Source organism: Pristiophorus japonicus, chromosome 11, assembly GCF_044704955.1.
Source record: "Pristiophorus japonicus isolate sPriJap1 chromosome 11, sPriJap1.hap1, whole genome shotgun sequence".
NCBI classification, from domain to species: Eukaryota; Metazoa; Chordata; class Chondrichthyes; family Pristiophoridae; genus Pristiophorus; species Pristiophorus japonicus.
The window spans coordinates 76,339,517-76,358,309 of record NC_091987.1 but is presented as its reverse complement, the minus strand read 5'-3'; the positions used below and the strand labels follow the sequence as shown (position 1 = coordinate 76,358,309).

The 18,793-nt window shown below is 44.7% G+C and overlaps 1 protein-coding gene across 1 annotated transcript in view; it reads left to right on the top strand.

Annotated features, from left to right (window-relative positions):
- The window catches only part of gpr156 (G protein-coupled receptor 156), an 86,371-nt gene that overhangs the window by 46,832 nt on the left and 20,746 nt on the right, over window positions 1-18,793 (top strand). Inside the window, exons 4-7 of the mRNA XM_070892968.1 lie at window positions 1,742-1,852; window positions 10,912-11,037; window positions 11,226-11,321; window positions 18,014-18,250. Of these exons, the coding sequence (XP_070749069.1) occupies window positions 1,742-1,852; window positions 10,912-11,037; window positions 11,226-11,321; window positions 18,014-18,250 (570 nt within the window). The remainder of the gene's footprint in view (window positions 1-1,741; window positions 1,853-10,911; window positions 11,038-11,225; window positions 11,322-18,013; window positions 18,251-18,793) is intronic.

Here is an 18,793-nt window from a genome sequence, read left to right as displayed (position 1 = left end):
TGTGAGGAGGACACAAAAAATCTGCAAAAGGACTTAGACAGGCTAAGTGAGTGGGCAAAAATTTGGCAGATGGAGTATAATGTTTGAAAGTGTGAGGTCATGCACTTTGGCAGAAAAAAAATCAAAGAGCAAGTTATTATTTAAATGGAGAAAGATTGCAAAGTGCTGCAGTACAGCAGGACCTGGGGGTACTTGTGCATGAAACACAAAAGGTTAGTATGCAGGTACAGCAAGTGATCAGGAAGGCCAATGGAATCTTGGCCTTTATTGCAAAGGGGATGGAGTATAAAAGCAGGGAAATCTTGCTACAGCTATACAGGGTATTAGTGAGGCCACACCTGGAATACTGCGTGCAGTTTTGGTTTCCATATTTACGAAAGGATACACTTGCTTTGGAGGTAGTTCAGAGAAGGTTCACTAGGTTGATTCCGGGGATGAGGGGGTTGACTTATGAGGAAAGGTTGAGTAGGTTGGGCCTCTACTCACTGGAATTCAGAAGATTGAGAGGTGATCTTATCGAAATGTATAAGATTATGAGGGGGCTTGACAAGGTGGATGCAGAGAGGATGTTTCCACTGATGGGGGAGACCCAGAACTAGGAGGCATAATCTTAGAATAGGGGCCGCCCATTTAAAACTGAGATGAGGAGAAATTTCTTCGCTGAGGGTTGTAAATCTGTGGAATTCGCTGCCTCAGCTGGGACATTGAATAAATTTAGGACAGATATAGACAGTTTTTTAACTGATAAGGGAATAAGGGGTTATGGGGAGCGGGCAGGGAAGTGGACCTGAGTCCATGATCAGATCAGCCATGATCGTATTGAATGGCGGAGCAGGCTCGAGAGCCGTATGGCCTACTCCTGCTCCTATTTCTTATGTTCTATAGTGCAATACCCTACATTTGCCAACTCAGCTACAGGATATGCATAGCCGAGGGAGACCAAGGACAAAATAAGCAGATCTCTATGATTTTTTTTTTGTTTGTTTTGTCACTGGGATCCTTTTAGTTTTCAAACTGCTCAACAAGTTCATTGGAAATGTACTCCAGCCCAGAATTTGAAAAAAATCCTGCATAAAAGCTTGATGACATTGTAGTGTTGTTGTCTGTAGGATGAGTATATGTGAATACATTATAAAGCATGATACAGAAAATTGGGTGACCAGTAGCTGTGTCTGCAATTCTGTTTAAACACGCTTTGAATACAATTATTGGATTTTTGTGAAGACTGTTGAAAATCTAGGCTAAAACATAACTAGGAGGCTATTACAAGACGTAAACATGGCCAAGAGGCGTTGATTTAGTCATCTGATGTAAACCCAGAGATTTTGTCACTCTTAATCCCCATATTACCTATCATTCTTTATGGTAAATATAGTTCTGACTTTTTATTCGTAAAGATTGTAAATCTCTGGTGACTTGAAAACCACTTGAAAATCTTGTGAAGTAACTGACATCAGCCAGTGCATGTTACAAGCACTTGAGATACCCAAGCACATGATCTTAATTATGTGATTTGTGTCAATGAAGTAATGTTTTGCATTGAAAATAATGGATTATTTATACTTGCATATATTTATTTTTCTTTCAGTTGTCTTAACATGCCTGAAAAGGTAGTTTTGTAGTTGAGAGATTAAAACCTTTACTTCAGATCTCTGTGGCTATTCATTCGAGTGGATGTAGAGTTGCGAGTGTTAGTTTCAGTATATTTTGTGTAATCACAAACCTTCATTTTAAATGACAGATTCGCATATGGATGCTGTGCATAGGAACCTCACTGATATTTGGACCCATATTAGGAAAGACATGGCGAATATACAAAGTTTTCACTCAACGTGTCCCAGAGAAGAGAATGGTAAGCAACCAAGTGAACCTCCATGACCTTTGCCTCACCCAACCTCTCTCTACTTACATGAACTTTACAACAAGGTGGCAAGCTCAGAAGAAGGTGAATCAAACAGTTTAGACTTAATGGCCTAAAAATTTGATTAAGCCGGAAAACAGGCAGTGCCATCGCTAGCCAAGGTTAACAGCCGCCTGTAGAAAGAGCGCAGGCAGCACCAGTATTTTGGTGCTGCCTGCTGATTTAAATGAGGGCAGTGTAGAAGCTCCTGTGCAATGCGCTCTTTCAGGCAGTAAGATCAGCAGGAGATCGACGGTCGGGTCTAATCTATCTGTGCGGTGTTCTCAGGAATTCGCGATTTCTTAAAGTGAACTGCAATGTTTCCAGTTATGTTTCTCGGTTGACAGCGTATGCAAGATAAATGAAAGCGAAAAACTAGACTAATCTGCCATATTTTAAAGAATGCAACCAATATTTCTGATTCTACTCCCTAGAATACAAATAAAAGCAACCTATTCTTTTAATACACATACATAGTGATAAACTTTGTTTTTACAGAGACGTTTCATTAAGTTTTTTTAAGGAGTATATCGCTCCAGAAAGTACCCAGCTAAGCATTTTGAAACAGCAATGATGTACTGGAATTGAGATTTGTTTTCAATTCTGGATGTCAGAGCTGACGTAGGCGATTCATGATTCCTCCCTGAATAGACCAAGAAATGTGAAAAGTTTACTGGATATCCTGAACACCAGAATATTAATACGAGCAAATGCAAATGAACAAATTCCTTCAGAAACAGGTAAAAGTTGTTGGGTCTCCTGTTGTGTATGGAGAAAGAGTCAGACTGAACACTGTGAGCTCAAAGTAAAGTGTGACCTTAGTCTTTTATTGCAGGTCTCCAGAGTGCCTCTCCAACCTGTGAGGCCCCCATAATCCCTTGGGACTCCAGGGATGAGCCCTTTGGTGGCTGTACAGAGTAAATACACGTTTACATATATAACAACACTCACCCGCCCCCCCTCCCCCCCCCCCCCCACCCCCCACAAAGTCAATAGTGTAACTATTTACAATGTGAGTCGATCTGGGGCCCTTGTTGCCCTGGTTGATCGTCTCGGTGTGAAAGCTGGTATTGTTGAATCATTTGTTGGGCCCTCGCTGGGTTACTGTGCAGCTGGCCTTGCTGGGCTGCCTGGTGTGTTAGGCCCTGTGGATGATGGGTTCTGCTTCGTGGTCAACCGTGGTGCCGATTGCCACTGGTGTGTATGTTGGGGGATCAAAAAAAGGTAGGGTCCAAGGTGGGTTGCTCAGGATAGTCCGTGAATCTGAGTTTGATTTGGTCCAAGTGTTTCCGGCGAATGAGTCCATTTGAAAGTTTGACCCGAAACACACTGCTCCCCTCTTTGGCCATGACAGTGCTGGGAAGCCACTTGGGACCTTGTCCATAATTCAATACAAATACAGGATCATTGATTTCAATCTCGCGTGACACATTTGCGTATCATGGTATGCACTTTGTTGAAGCCACCTGCTCTTTACCTGTTCATGTAGATCAGGGTGAACTAACGAGAGCCTTGACTTAAGTGCTCTTTTCATGAGCAGTTCAGCAGGTGGGATACCAGTGAGCGAGTGGGGTCTCGTACAGCAGCTAAGCAGGACCCGGGATAGGCGAGTCTGCAGTTACCCTCTTCAAGCCTTGCTTGATGGTTTGCACTGCTCTCTCTGCCTGACCATTGGACGCTGGTTTAAACGGGGCAGATGTGACATGTTTGATCCCGTTGCAGGTCATGAATTTTTTGAACTCAGCACTGGTAAAACATGGCCCGTTGTCACTCACCAGGACATCGGATAGACCGTGTGTGGCAAACATGGCCCGCAGGGTTTCAGTAGTGGCAGCGGACGTGCTAGCCGACATTATCTCACATTCAATCCACTTGGAGTGCGCATCTACAACCACAAGGAACATTTTACCCAAGAACAGGCCTGCATAGTCAACGTGTACCCTAGATCACGGTTTGGAGGGCCAAGACCATAGAAACATAGAAAATAGGTGCAGGAGTAGGCCATTCGGCCCTTCGAGCCTGCACCACCATTCAATGAGTTCATGGCTGAACATGCAACTTCAGTACCCCATTCCTGCTTTCTCACCATACCCCTTGATTCCCCTAGTAGTAAGGACTTCATCTAACTCCTTTTTGAATATATTTAGTGAATTGGCCTCAACAACTTTCTGTGGTAGAGAATTCCACAGGTTCACCACTCTCTGGGTGAAGAAATTCCTCCTCATCTCGGTCCTAAATGGCTTACCCCTTATCCTTAGACTGTGTCCCCTGGTTCTGGACTTCCCCAACATTGGGAACATTCTTCCTGCATCTAACCTGTCTAACCCCGTCAGAATTTTAAACTTTTCTATGAGGTCCCCTCTCATTCTTCTGCACTCCAGTGAATACAAGCCCAGTTGATCCAGTCTTTCTTGATAGGTCAGTCCCGCCATCCCGGGAATCAGTCTGGTGAACCTTCGCTGCACTCCCTCAATAGCAAGAATGTCCTTCCTCAGGTTAGGCGACCAAAACTGTACACAATACTCCAGGTGTGGCCTCACCAAGGCCCTGTACAACTGTAGCAACACCTCCCTGCCCCTGTAGTCAAATCCCCTCGCTATGAAGGCCAACATGCCATTTGCTTTCTTAACCGCCTGCTGTACATGCATGCCAACCTTCAATGACTGATGTACCATGACACCCAGGTCTCTTTGCACCTCCCCTTTTCCTAATCTGTCACCATTCAGATAATAGTCTGTCTCTCTGTTTTTACCACCAAAGTGGATAACCTCACATTTATCCACATTATACTTCATCTGCCATGCATTTGCCCACTCACCTAACCTATCCAAGTCGCTCTGCAGCCTCATAGCATCCTCCTCGCACCATGAACTTAACGGTGCCTCCCTGGGTACATTGCTTAACCGCGAGCATGTATTACATCTGTGAACGCAGGACTCTAAGTCCACATCAGTACCGGGCCACCACACGTGGGATTTGGCTATCACTTTCATCATTACAATGCCTGGGTGGGTACTGTGAAGGTCATTGATGAAGGTGCCTCTACTCTTCTTGGGAACCACTACACGATTACCCCAAAGATTGCAGTCTGCCTGTATAGACATTTCATCTTTGTGCCGCTGGAATGGCTTTATCTCTTCCTGCATTTCCACTGGGACACTGGACCAGCTCCCGTGAAGCACACAGATTTTGACTAGGGATAATAAGGGGTCCTGGCTCGTCAAGGTTTTGATCTGCTGGGCAGTGATGGGTGATTGCTTACTCTCAAATGCTTCCATAACCATGGCTAAATCTGTGGGCTGCGCCATTTCCACCCCCGTGGTGGGCAATGGCAGTCTACTGAGATCATCGGCGCAGTTTTCTGTGCCTGGCCTGTAGCGGATGGCGTAGTTGTATGCGGATAACGTGAGCACCCATCTCTGGATGCGGGCCAATGCGTTGGTATTTATCCCTTTACTCTCGGAAAACAGGGATATGAGTGGCTTATGGTCAGTTTCCAATTCGAATTTTAGCCCAAACAGGTATTGATGCTTTTTTTTTTTACCCCATAGACACACGCTAACGCTTCTTTGTCAATCATGCTGTAGGCTCTCTCAGCCTTCGACAGACTCTTGGATGCATAAGCAACCGGTTGCAGTTTCCTGAAATCATTAGCTTGTTGCAATACACACCCGACGCCATATGACGACGCATCACATGCTAGTACCAAACACTTACATGGATCATACAACACAAGCAATTTGTTTGAGCATATCAATTTTCTCGCTTTTACGAAGGCATTTTCTTGGCTTTTGCCCCAAACCCATTCATCCCCTTTTCGTAATAAGACATGCAGTGGTTTTAACAGTGTGCTGAGATCCAGTAAGAAGTTACCAAAGTAGTTCAGGAGTCCCAGAAACGACCACAGCTCCATCATGTTCTGTGGCCTCGGTGCGTTCTCGATTGTCTCCGTCTTTGTGTTGGTAGGCCTGATGCCGTCCCCCGCAATCCCCCTTCCCAAGAACTCCACTTCACGTGCCAGGAAAACGCACTTCAAGCGTTTTAACCTGAGCCCCACGCGGTTGAGTCGACTAAAACCTCCTCCACATTCTGCAGATGCTCGACTGTGTTCCGACCTGTGACCAAGATGTCGTCCTGGAAGACCATGGTGTGCGGGACCAACTTCAGTAAGCTTTCCATGTTTCTCTGGAATATCGCCGCCGCTGATCGAATTCCAAACGGGCATCTATTATAAACAAAAAGACCTTTGTGCGTGTTGATGCAGGTGAGGGCCTTCGATGATTCTTCCAGTTCCTGCGTCATGTAGGCTGAAGTCAGATCCAGCTTCATGAAGGTCTTTCCTCCGCCAGCGTTGCAAAGAGGTCGTCGGCCTTTGGTAGTGGGTATTGGTCCTGCAGGGAGAATCGATTGATAGCTACTTTGTAATCGCCACAGATTCTGACAGTGCCGTCTCCCTTGAGGACAGGAATGATCAGGCTGGCCCACTCGTTGAAGTTGATCGGGGAAATAATGCCCTCTCGTTGTAGCCGGTCTAGCTCAATCTCTACCCTTTCGTCATGTACAGTACTGCTCTCGCCTTGTGATGGATGGGTCGCGCCCCCGGAATTAGGTGGATCTGCACTTTTGCTCCTTGGAATTTTCCAATGCCTGGTTCGAACAGCGAAGGGAACGTGTTTAAGATCTGGGCGCACAAAGTGTCGTCAGCGGGCGATAGCGCTTGGACGTCGTCCCAGTTCCAGCATATCTTTCCCAGCCAGCTCCTGCCGAGCAGCGTAGGACCATCGCCCGGTACCACCCAGAGTGGTAGCTTGTGCACCGTTCCATCGTAAGAGACCTTTACAGTAGCACTGCCAATTACGGGAATCAGTTCTTTCGTGTAAGTTCTTAGTTTCGTACGAATTGGAGTTAAGACTGGCCTTGAGGCCTTGTTGCACCACAGTCTTTTGAAAGTCTTTTTGTCCATGATGGACTGGCTCGCGCTCGTGTCTAGTTCCATTGACACCGGGAGTCCATTTAGTTCAACATTCAGCATTATTGGGGGACAATTCGCGGTGAATGTGTGCACCCCATGTACTTCTGCCTCCTCGGTCTGAGGCTCTGATTCGTAGTGATCCTCTGTGGATCTGTCCTCCTCTGCAACATGGTGGTTTGCAGGTTTAACAGGATTAGCAGCTCACCTGCACATACGTTGGAGGTGTCACATTGTTCCACAGCCCTTGCAAACATACCCTTTGAATCGGCATGAATGGAAACGATGATCACCCCCGCAGCGCCAACACAGTGTTAATGACCTTGCATTCATCACCCTTGATGGTGGACTCTGAGACATCTGCGGACGTGCAGCTGCAGGCATGTGTGACCTGCCCTGTACGTTGTGATTCGAAAACAACATAATTTTGTTCACAGTACTTGTGGCAGCACTTGAAATTTGCTTAATATTGTCACTGGTGACAATGAACACCTGAGCTATTGCTATGGCCTTACTCAAGGTTGGGGTCTCTACAATCAAAAGTTTGCGAAGTATGGTTTCGTGGCCAATACCAAGTCCAAAAAAGTCTCTGAGCATGTGCTCCAAATGTCCTTCAAATTCGCAATGTCCTGCAAGGCGTCTTAGCTCGGCGACATAACTCGCCACTTCCTGGCCTTCAGACCTTTTGTAAGTGTAGAACCGGTACCTCGCCATCAGAACGCTTTCCTTCGGGTTCAAATGCTCTCGGACTCGTGTGCACAAATCATCGTACGATTTCTCTGTGGGTTTCGCTGGAGTGAGCAGATTCTGCATGAGGCCATACGTTGGTGCCCCACAGACGCTAAGGAGGATCGCCCTTTGTTTGGCAGCGTTCTCCTCCCCATCTAGCTCGTTGGCCACAAAGTATTGGTCGAGTTTCTCCACAGAAGTTTCCCAATCATCTCCCTCCGAGAATTTCTCCAGGATGCCCACTGTTCTCTGCATCTTTGGGTTCGCTATCTGTATCTTGTCGCTAGTTGTTGTGTATGGAGAAAGAGTCAGACTGAACACTGTCAGTTCAAAGTAAAGTGTGACTGTAGTCTTTTATTGCAGGTCTCCAGAGTGCCTCTCCAACCAATGAGGCCTTTTTAAATACCTATGCTCCCAAGGGATTATAGGATCCCTTGGGACTCCAAGGGATGAGCCCTCTGGTGGCTGTACAGAGTAAATACAAGTTTACGTATATGAAAAAGTAATAAGCACGCACCTGTTACTTCACAGGAACAGGATGCGTATTCAATAGACATTTACAAAGCACAAATAACATTGCATTTCCAGTTTACTGACACAGCTGCAAGCGACAGTAATGGATTGGGCCTTTAGCTGCAGTACAAGTCCCCCAGACTATTTGTAACTATATGCTGTTCTGTACACATTACGTGCCAGAATTCACTGACCTGCTCCAGTTGAGTGTTGGCATCTAACATGTACAGAACAGGCATTCAATCTGCTAATATGTTTCTGCAGCGATCACCATGAGCCATCTCACTGGACTGGACATACCCTGCAGAGTTATTGAAGACTTTGGCGGAGATCGATCTCTGCCGCTTTCTCTAGCTCTACGTGCTGGCAACGGCTGCACGCACAGGCGTGCTTTGGAGATGGCGGTAAGAGGAGTGCCGACGTCCAAAATCACTGTGTGTCAAGTCGCCGTTACATGCTGATTGACGTCATACTCCTGGTCATTAAAATAGTTGCGGCCAGCGCAGGCAGCAGCAGTGCTGCCAACCTGCCCAATATGGCGGCGGCCGCGTTCTGCACCGGAAGTGGGTGGAAGCGAGGCAGTCGCCATTCTTTCTTCGAAACCGGCCTTGATGGCCGGCAGTAAAGGTTCTAGGCCAATGACTTTATATATTACAGACATTGGAGATGGATAGTGAGCCCCATGGGCAGGTGGCCAAATGCCCCCTTAATTTTGTCTCATTATATCTCATTCACTGATGGACTTGTTTGCTTTCAAAATACAACTTTAAAATTTTTTTTAATTAGAATGAGGAAATAAACTACGTGTATTTTTCTGCTTCTGTTTCATGTCATGAATTAGAGTCTGTACATGATTGGTATTGACCATTTCTGTCAACAAAACCCAGGTGAAGATAATTCAAAATTCAACTGATGTAATTTTGAAAATCCTTCAGATTACTGCACTTTAAAAAAATTTAGAGACCACGAAACAAAAGCTTAAACAGGGTATATAATCAGAAGACTGTTATTTTATTTTAGCTCACAAATTTTTATTTAAGAAAAAACATTCGGTAAAACTTAACTGGCTCTTGGGTATTAGCAATTTGAAACTTTGTGTCTCAAGTGTAAGGAATTAGTATCTAACTATTAATAAAACGCAGGTGGATAACTAGTTGGCTTCAAAATTCCACTAGTGGTTTACTTTTGAAAGTTGAACGAACATTAATAAATTCTCATTCTTTCTCCCTCTTTCTCTCTCATTCCCTCCCGCAGCTTGATGCACTTCTGACGATTATAGAACACAAATAAAAAATATACAAAGATGTACAATCAAGTCATTTTACTAATTTTCTCCCTCTCTTTCACACTCGCACTTTAACCGTTCCATATGAATGTTACTTCATTAAAGCTTTTGAAATTTGTCTTGTTTTTCAAAATTACGAACAAAAGCTAAGTGAAAGCACTTGAAGCTAAAGATAATATTTCAGATAATATTATAGCTAGCTAGTATAGAAACATCCTGGGAAGTTAGGTGCACTGCACCCAAATTCAGCTCACATTCTCATTTCTGGGCAAAATATCAAGTCGAAGCTCAGGCTTATGGGAGAGGCTGAGGCCTTCAAGTTAAAATCTTTAATAAAGGCAATAAAAGACACACAGGAAAAATTAGTGGATAAATTTAAATGTGTTGTGAAATATGTAGACTTAAGATAAATGCCAGATGAAAAAAATTCTAGAAACCGTTTTGAGTGATTTCTGGGAACCCGGTGGTCAAAGTTTGCAATTACAGGGTGATAATTGCAACTGTTATGTGACACACAGTCTGACATCATTCGCACTAAAAGCCTATCACAGTGTTGCGTGGAGGAATAACGGGTACTGCTGGTACTTGTACATTAATACATTTTCAATGAAATGTGTATATGTACCAAATTTAACAAATAGTAGGTAACTATTCATTAGATTCAATCCATAATTGGTAATTTAATTACTCACATGTCCAATAATCAAAATTGGTAATGCATCCCACTGAAATATTACAAAATATTTTGGCTTCTAAGGAGCCACAAACATTTACAGCAGTAGGACTGAGCTCTTTCAACACCACAAAAAGACTACCATGACTGAATGCTTCATTGAGATACATTGTAATATGTGTGCGTTTAGAAATTTATTTTAGATGGTGATTCCACCTATGTATGGGTGACCAGGGATTTCTATAATATAGAACTGTGAAGTGTCCAGTAACATCCCAGTGTTTTGGAAAAATTAGCCCATCATTTGTAATCAAATTCATTTTTGTAGTCTATTTTATGACACGAATTATATTTTCAAAATGTGTTTTTAATATTTTACCAGAAATTGCACTGCCACTGGCACTCTAGTGATGGTGCTGTAAAACTGGTAGAAGTCACTGCCCCAACAGTGTTACTTGCAGAACTTGGCAATACTGCAGCTTTTGCTCACTCATTGTATATTGCTTGCCTATAATTCTCACCAATAATTTTGGGAAGGCAAAAATAGTGAAGATTATGGGCACACAAACTGTGGGCTTGATAGTAAACAGGCCTCAGATTTGTTGATTGTAACTATAGATGTTTCAGTGACTGCAGTTTTTTTCAGTAGCCATTAAAAGAATAGCTCTCTGAATTTCATTGTAAGTTTAGTTGATCTAAAATTGGTTAAATTGACAAAGCACTGAAAAAGTTGTAACTCACACTATTCATGAAAGGAACAAAGTCTGGTTATTACTGAGCTAAGTAATTGGTGTTTCATACGTTTCTGTGATGTAATGATCCAAATTTGCTTTCCCTTTCAGATTATCAAAGACATTCAGTTACTGGGACTGGTAGCTGGAGTCATTGGCTTAGATATTCTGATTCTGGTGACATGGAGCATTGCTGACCCACTGCAGTGTATGCAATCCTTAAATGCAGGAATGAGGGTAAAAGAAACTCTATTCCAATTTTGATGCTTTCTTTTTTTCCTTTTTGTGAAAAATTTAAAAATGTCTAATGCAAAACAATTTGCTTTTATTTACTATTAGTCAATCTCCCATGATATTGCATAGGAAGGAAGGAAAACAGACAAATCAGATTATCTCATTTTTTGGGGTATTTTCTCATTCCTCAGGCAATTGAAAAAGATATTTCCTACTCTATCACAATGATGAAATGTTGTGTTTCTCGTTACACAGACATCTGGATCATTCTTATTTCACTCCTAAAGGTAAGAATTCTTATTTCTTTACTTTTAACATTTTTTTGGCTTTTAAAGCATTGTATATTACCTGTCTTTGTTCTTGGTGGGCATGGAGGGGCCGGGGGGCATGGCAATTCTGACAAGACTGGGTCACCTTCTTCGAAATTGGTTTTACAACAGAGTGGCTTCCTAGGCCATTGGGAGTCCACCATGTAGTGTGGGACTTGGGTCACGTGTAGGCCAGACAAGGTAGTGGTGGCAGGTTCTCTCCTCTGAAGGACATTAGTGAACCAATTGGATTTTTATGACTATTGACAACTGTTATGGTCATTTATTTTTCTGGTTCCAGCCTACGATCCCAAATTTGTTCAATTTCACTCCATGCCAAGGTGGAGTTTGATCTCTTCACTGGCTGCTAGTCCAGTTCTATAACTACTCCATGACTTCCTAATTTATTTCACCGCTTACTCTTTTCAACCTTGATAGGCCTTGTGACCCTCCATCTTGATTACTCAAGTGAAAAACATTTTACCTATTTTTTTCAAATAAAAGCTAAAATTCACACTGTAACATCAAAACACTCTCTTTCCCCCCCATCAAAACACTCTTTCTTCAGCCTGCCCCTCCCCTCCAACAAAACACTCTTTCTCCCCCCCCCTGCAAACCTCTCCTCCTCCCCTCCTCACCCGCCAATCAAAACTCTCAAGCACAACCATCAATAAATAAAAAATAAAACTGAAGTCCTACCTCGGCCCGGGAAGTCAGCCGGCCGGGACGGTGCAGGAGGCCATTCGGCTGGGGATAGGGTGCGGCGACGATTGGGTCCTTCGGCCGGGGATAGGGGCTGTGAGCATCGGGTCCTGCTCACAGCCCGCAGGACACGCTGGGAAGGCAGAAGCTTGCGCACAGACTTCACTGCGCATGCACGCAGCTACCGGCAGTGCTTTCTGCGTTGGCCTGTTGCTCCGCCCCCCCAATTCACTAGCTACGCCACGCTGGGACACCGGAGAGTCGGCAGAGCGGGCAGGATGGGGATACTATTTTTCGGCGCCGTTTCCAGCGCGCAAAGTCGGCGCATTTAAGGTAAGTGCGCCGAAAAAAAGGATTGGGGAAAATTGGGCCCGTAAAAACTATTGTATAACCGTTTTAAAATCATTGCTCAAAAAATGTCAAATGCCCAAGCTGCAGCCGCACAATTTCAAAATGTCTGATCAAATCTAGAGGTTTGCCATTCTGGCCACCTGCTCTTGCTGGCCTAAAATGCCCTGCTTCCAACCCTGAAAATGCCAGCTCAAATTCATTCTTGGGGGGAGCCCACCCACTCCCCATTGTTCCCATTAAATGCACCAGCTCCGAAAATGCCGTTTCAAATTGGACCTGATGCTGCCCTGGCCTGCACACGACTTGTTGTTACCAACAAAACATGCCCAGTTTTTTTTTGGAATATGCTGTCCTTGCCTGCCTGCTCCCGATTCTCCCCAGACAAAAATACTGCGTTTCTAGACACAAGAATATCTGCTCAAATTGGGCCTCGAGGTCCAATACTGTTATCCTCTGCTGGATTCCTGCATCTCCTATGCCAAAAGGCCTGCTCAAGTTGCCATGCGCCCCCAACAATCAGCCCCAGTCATAGAACAGGAAGTGGAATATCATTTTACAAACAATAGAGCAGTGGGCACTAGCTGCAGGCCGTGCTCCCACTCCCTGCTCGCCTGTCATGTTCCCTCTGCTCATTCTCCACTGCAGTACTGTGATTAATTCCCTGCCGCACGTTCCTGCTCATATTGCTGTGCTTCCTGGCCTCAAATAAATTACCACTCCTCACTCTTTGTGATTCAATTTGGGCCTTGGACTCTGATGCTGTCCATCTCTGCCTGCTCCCCATTCAATTATTTTAAAATGCAGCCCTGCTTCATACCTTTTGGCCTTGGGGCCTGTTCCTGCTTTACAATTTGGTGCCTTCTGCCATACAAATTTATTAATAAGCTGGTATAAGAACATAAGAAATAGAAACATAGAAAATAGGTGCAGGAGTAGGCCATTCGGCCCTTCTAGCCTGCACCGCCATTCAATGAGTTCATGGCTGAACACGCAACTTCAGTACCCCATTCCTGCTTTCTCGCCATACCCCTTGATCCCCCCTAGTAGTAAGGACTACCTCTAATTCCTTTTTGAATATATTTAGTGAATTGGCCTCAACAATTTTCTGTGGTAGAGAATTCCACAGGTTCACCACTCTCTGGGTGAAGAAGTTTCTCCTCATCTCGGTCCTAAATGGCTTACCCCTTATCCTTAGACTGTGACCCCTGGTTATGGACTTCCCCAACATTGGGAACATTCTTCCTGCATCTAACCTGTCTAAACCCGTCAGAATTTTAAACGTTTCTATGAGGTCCCCTCTCATTCTTCTGAACTCCAGTGAGTACAAGCCCAGTTGATCCAGTCTTTCTTGATATGTCAGTCCCGCCATCCCGGGAATCAGTCTGATGAACCTTCGCTGCACTCCCTCAATAGCAAGAATGTCCTTCCTCAAGTTAGGAGACCAAAACTGTACACAATACTCCAGGTGTGGCCTCACCAAGGCCCTGTACAACTGTAGTAACACCTCCCTGCCCTTGCAGACTACTGCCCCATCGCCAATTTCCCTTTCCTCTTCAGTCTTTTAAAATGTTGCCTCAAAAATATGTGCTCATTTTTGCCACAACGCCATGTTCAGATTTCTCCAACAATTTTTCTGCCCCATCACCGAAACAGCTCTAACCAAAGTCACAAATGACCTCCACTGTGTGGTGCATTATCCTTCCTCAAACTCTCTGAAGCCTTTGACATGGTCGACCACACCATCTTCCTCTCCTCTATTGTTCAGCTCAGTGAGTTTACCCTCACTTGATTCCATTCTTATCTATCCGATCATAGTCAGTGCATCATAGCAATGGCTTCTCTTCTTGTACCTGCTCCATTACCTCGAGTTCCCCAAGGATCTAATTATGAGACTCTCCTCTTCTACATAGTCACCTTGTCCACTTCCACATGCTGCAAATTTTAAATCCTTTCATGGCCTTGCCACTCCCTAATTCCGTAACCACCTCTAGCCCAACAGTTGCCCCACCATTGGTGACTATGCCTTCTGCCATCTGGCCCACACCCAGTTCTATCTCTCCACCACATCTCTTGACCCTACATAGTCAGACTGCTTTGGAGCCGAAATTGCCCCTCCCGATAAGACCTCTGCCATGGGGCGGCGCGGAATGGCAGCCGACTCTCTGTGAAGGGGCCGCTATTTTGTAAATTGTCTTTCCTCAGGGTCAGAGAGGTGTAGGGGACAGCTCCACCCAATTTCCCGCCAGGGTGTGCACGCGCCGAACCCCGACCGACCGTCGGCTACCCCTGCCCGAAATTGTCCCGTGGGAAATATCTGTTTTCCGGAATTGCCCTGTGAGAGCGGCACTGCCGCCAGTTGGTCCCCCGACAGCTTTTTCTGATGGTGCACTTCTTGTTGGTCGGCAGCACGGACACCCTTAAAGGGGAGGTGGCGCTGCCGGCGACACCATTTTATTTTTTATTGTCGGCCGACTGCCAGGTCAGCCCGACAATTTTGCCTCCGGGTTTGGCCTCTTGGGTGCCAGGCCACTGGCTTGGCCGAAACCCTCCCTGGTGGCCCAGTGTTTGCCACTGAAATGGCTGCAGAGTTTGCAGCGGCTCTCCCCTTTAACTGAAGGGGAGAGAAGTTGTAACGCTTCAGCACGACGTGGCAAGTCCACGATCAGCGCGGCACTGATGACTAGTTGGGGCGGTGGACCCGCCGCTCAACAGCCATGAGTTGCGGCGGAAAAAAGCTTTAAAATAACGGAGGGTGCGTCCTGTTTCGGACAGAGGTCAATTTCTATCCCCTTGTCTGATATCCACCCTTGGATGAACCACAATTTCCTCAAACTAAACACTGGGCAGACCAAAGCCATCATAAGAACATAAAAACATAAGAAATAGGAACAGGAGTAGGCCATACGGTCCCTCGAGCCTGCTCCACTATTCAATAAGATCATAGCTGATCTGATCATGGACTCAGCTCCACTTCCCTGCCCACTCCCCATAACCCCTTATCCCCTTATCGTTTAAGAAACTGTCTATTTCTGTCTTAAATTTATTCAATGTCCCAGCTTCCACAGCTCTCTGAGGCAGCGAATTCCACAGATTTACAACCCTCTGAGAGAAGAAATTTCTCCTCATCTCTGTTTTAAATGGGCGACCCCTTATTCTAAGATCATGCCCTCTCGTTCTAGTCTCACCCATCACTCTCTGCATCCACCTTGTCAAGCCCCCTCATAATCTTATACGTTTCGATAAGATCACCTCTCATTCTTCTGAATTCCAATGAGTAGAGGCCCAACCTACTCAACCTTTCCTCATAAGTCAACCCCCTCATCCCCGGAATCAACCTAGTGAACCTTCTCTGAACTACCTCCAAAGCAAGTGTATCCTTTCGTAAATATGGAAACCAAAACTGCACGCAGTATTCCAGGTGCGGCCTTACCAATACCCTGCATAGCTGTGGCAAGATTTCCCTGCTTTTATACTCCATCCCCTTTGCAATAAAGGTCAAGATTCCATTGGCCTTCCTAATCACTTGCTGTACCTGCATACTATCCTTTTGTGTTTCATGCACAAGTACCCCCAGGTCCTGCTGTACTGTGGCACTTTGCAATCTTTCTCCATTTAAATAATAACTTGCTCTTTGATTTTTTTCTGCCAAAGTGCATGACCTCACACTTTCCAACGTTATACTCCATCTGCCAAATTTTTGCCCACTCACTTAGCCTGTCTATGTCCTTTTGCAGATTTTTTTGTGTCCTCCTCACACACTGCTTTTCCTCCCATCTTTGTATCGTCAGCAAACTTGGCTACGTTACACTCAGTCCCTTCTTCCAAGTCGTTTATATAGATTGTAAATAGTTGGGGTCCCAGCACTGATCCCTGCGACACCCTGGTTGCCAACCAGAGAATGAACCATTTATCCCGACTCTCTGTTCTGTTAGTTAGCCAATCCTCTATCCATGCTAATAAATTACCCCCAACCCCTGAACTTTTATCTTGTGCAGTAACCTTTTATGTGGCACCTTGTCAAATGCCTTCTGGAAGTCCAAACACATCACATCCACTGGTTCCCCTTTATCCACCCTGTTCATTACATCCTCAAAGAATTCCAGCAAATTTGTTAAACATGACTTCCCCCTCATAAATCCATGCTGACTCTGCCTGACCAAATTATGCTTTTCCAAATGTCCTGCTACTACTTCTTTAATAATGGACTCCAACATTTTCCCAACCACAGACGTTAGGCTAACTGGTCTATAGTTTCCTGCTTTTTGTCTGCCTCCTTTTTTAAATAGGGGCATTACATTTGCAGTTTTCCAATCTGCTGGGACCTCCCCAGAATCTAAGGAATTTTGGTAAATTACAACCAATGCATCCACAATCCCTGCCGCTACTTCTCTTAAGATCCTAGGATGCAAGCCATCATCTTCGGCCACTGCAATAAAGTCCACACACTAGCAACAGATTCCAACCCCCTCCCTAGCTGCTGTTTCATGCTTAACTGTCTGTTGGCAACCTCAGCATCATGTTTAACCTGAGCTAAATTCTGACCCCAAATCCTCTCACAAAAGTCACCTCCTTCCATCTCCGTAACTTCAGCCCACCTGCTGCTGAAACCCTCATCCATGCTTTAGTCACATCTAGACTCAACTATTCTAATGTCCTTCTGCTCAGCCTTTCAGGTTCCACCTTCTGTAAACTTAAGCTCATCCAAAACTTTGCTGCTTGTAACCTATCCCCCACTTATCACTCTGTCCTTATTAAAGAAAGACTTGCATTTATATAGCGCCTTTCACGGACGTCTCAAAGCGCTTTACAGCCAATGAAGTACATTTGGAGTGTAGTCACTGTTGTAATTTGGGAAACTAACCTGACATTGGTTCCTAGTCCAACAGCTCCAATTCTCAACCACATGTTTAATTCCCTCCATAGCCTCTTCCCTCCAATTCTCTGTAACCTTCGACAACCCCCTCCTGTAAACACTTAGCTACTCTGATTCTGGCTTTTTATGCATCCTCTCCCTTCACCCCACCATTGACAGCCATGCCTTCAGCTCTGGAATTCCCTGGCTAAGCCACTCCACCTACCTCCTACTTTAAGGCTCTCCTTAATATCTCCTTCTTTTGCTCCGCACCCATTTCTGATGACGCCTCTGTGAAGCATCTTGGGAAGTTTTTCTACATTAAAGTTGTTATATAAACTGTTGTATTGTTTAGCAAAGTCACAATTCAGTTTCTCACTCCTGTTAGCATGTCTCAAGTGACTGCTCTATCTCACACTTCTGTTATCTCTCATACCAAAATACACTTTGTGTTTCACTTCATCTTTTCTCATACCAGCATCATCTATTCCTGCACTACTGTCAATATTTCTCCTACTTTGCTCTGTCTGTCTGCTTAGTTGCTCAGCCACCCACTTTCTCCCTACAACTTGCATTTGGCAACATAGGAAAATCACGACCTTCCCACCAGGATAACGTTGTTACTGCTATCACTCAGATGTAAACTTTAGTTATCACACTCATTTGAATCTAGTATTAAGTTTTGATTTTTTAAATGTTTCTATTTATTAGTTCTGAGATACTCAGTTACATAGTACTGACAGCTATTATCTTTTTTGAAACACAGGGAAGTCTTCTGCTATATGGCACATATCTAGCTGGTTTAACCAGCAATGTCAGTTCTCCCCCTGTAAACCAGACTGTCACCATCATGGTGGGAGTTTATTTGATCATGTTCACTGCAGGAATAATCATTCCCATTACCAGATTGTTGGATTCCTGGCCCAACCTTTCCTATGGTATTACCTCTGGGGGAATCTTTGTGTGCACCTCAACTATCAACTGTCTCATCTTCATCCCACAGGTAAGAGGAAAAAATGGCAATTCCAACACACTTAGAATTGTGTCATTTGTTAAATATCAGAAGAATAGAAAATAATGCATTATCACCTCCTTGTCCTCCTCAAACTTTTATAGCATTTGATATGGTTGACTATGGTATCCTCCTCCATTGCCTCTCCTACATTGTCCAGGTAATGGAACCGATCTTGCTTGGTTCTACTCCTCGAAACAAAGCCAGCAGATCTCCAACAATGGTCGCGATTTTGCCACATGTGGCGGGATTGATGCGGTGGCATGTGGTAAGCTCGTGCCAGACTCGAGGCCGCTCTCTGTCTGAAACCTTCCAATGATTTGGTTTGTTGAGCCCGCCCTGCAGGCTTCCCAGCCAATTGAGAGGAAGCCGGTCTAATGATATCATTTGATGATGTGTCATCAGCCGGTTTCTTTAAAGGCACCATGCCCGCATTGCTTTTGACAGTGCTTCTCATAGAATCATAGAAGTTTACAACATGGAAAGAGGCCATTTTGGCCCATTGTGTCCATGCCGGCCAACAAGAGGCTATCC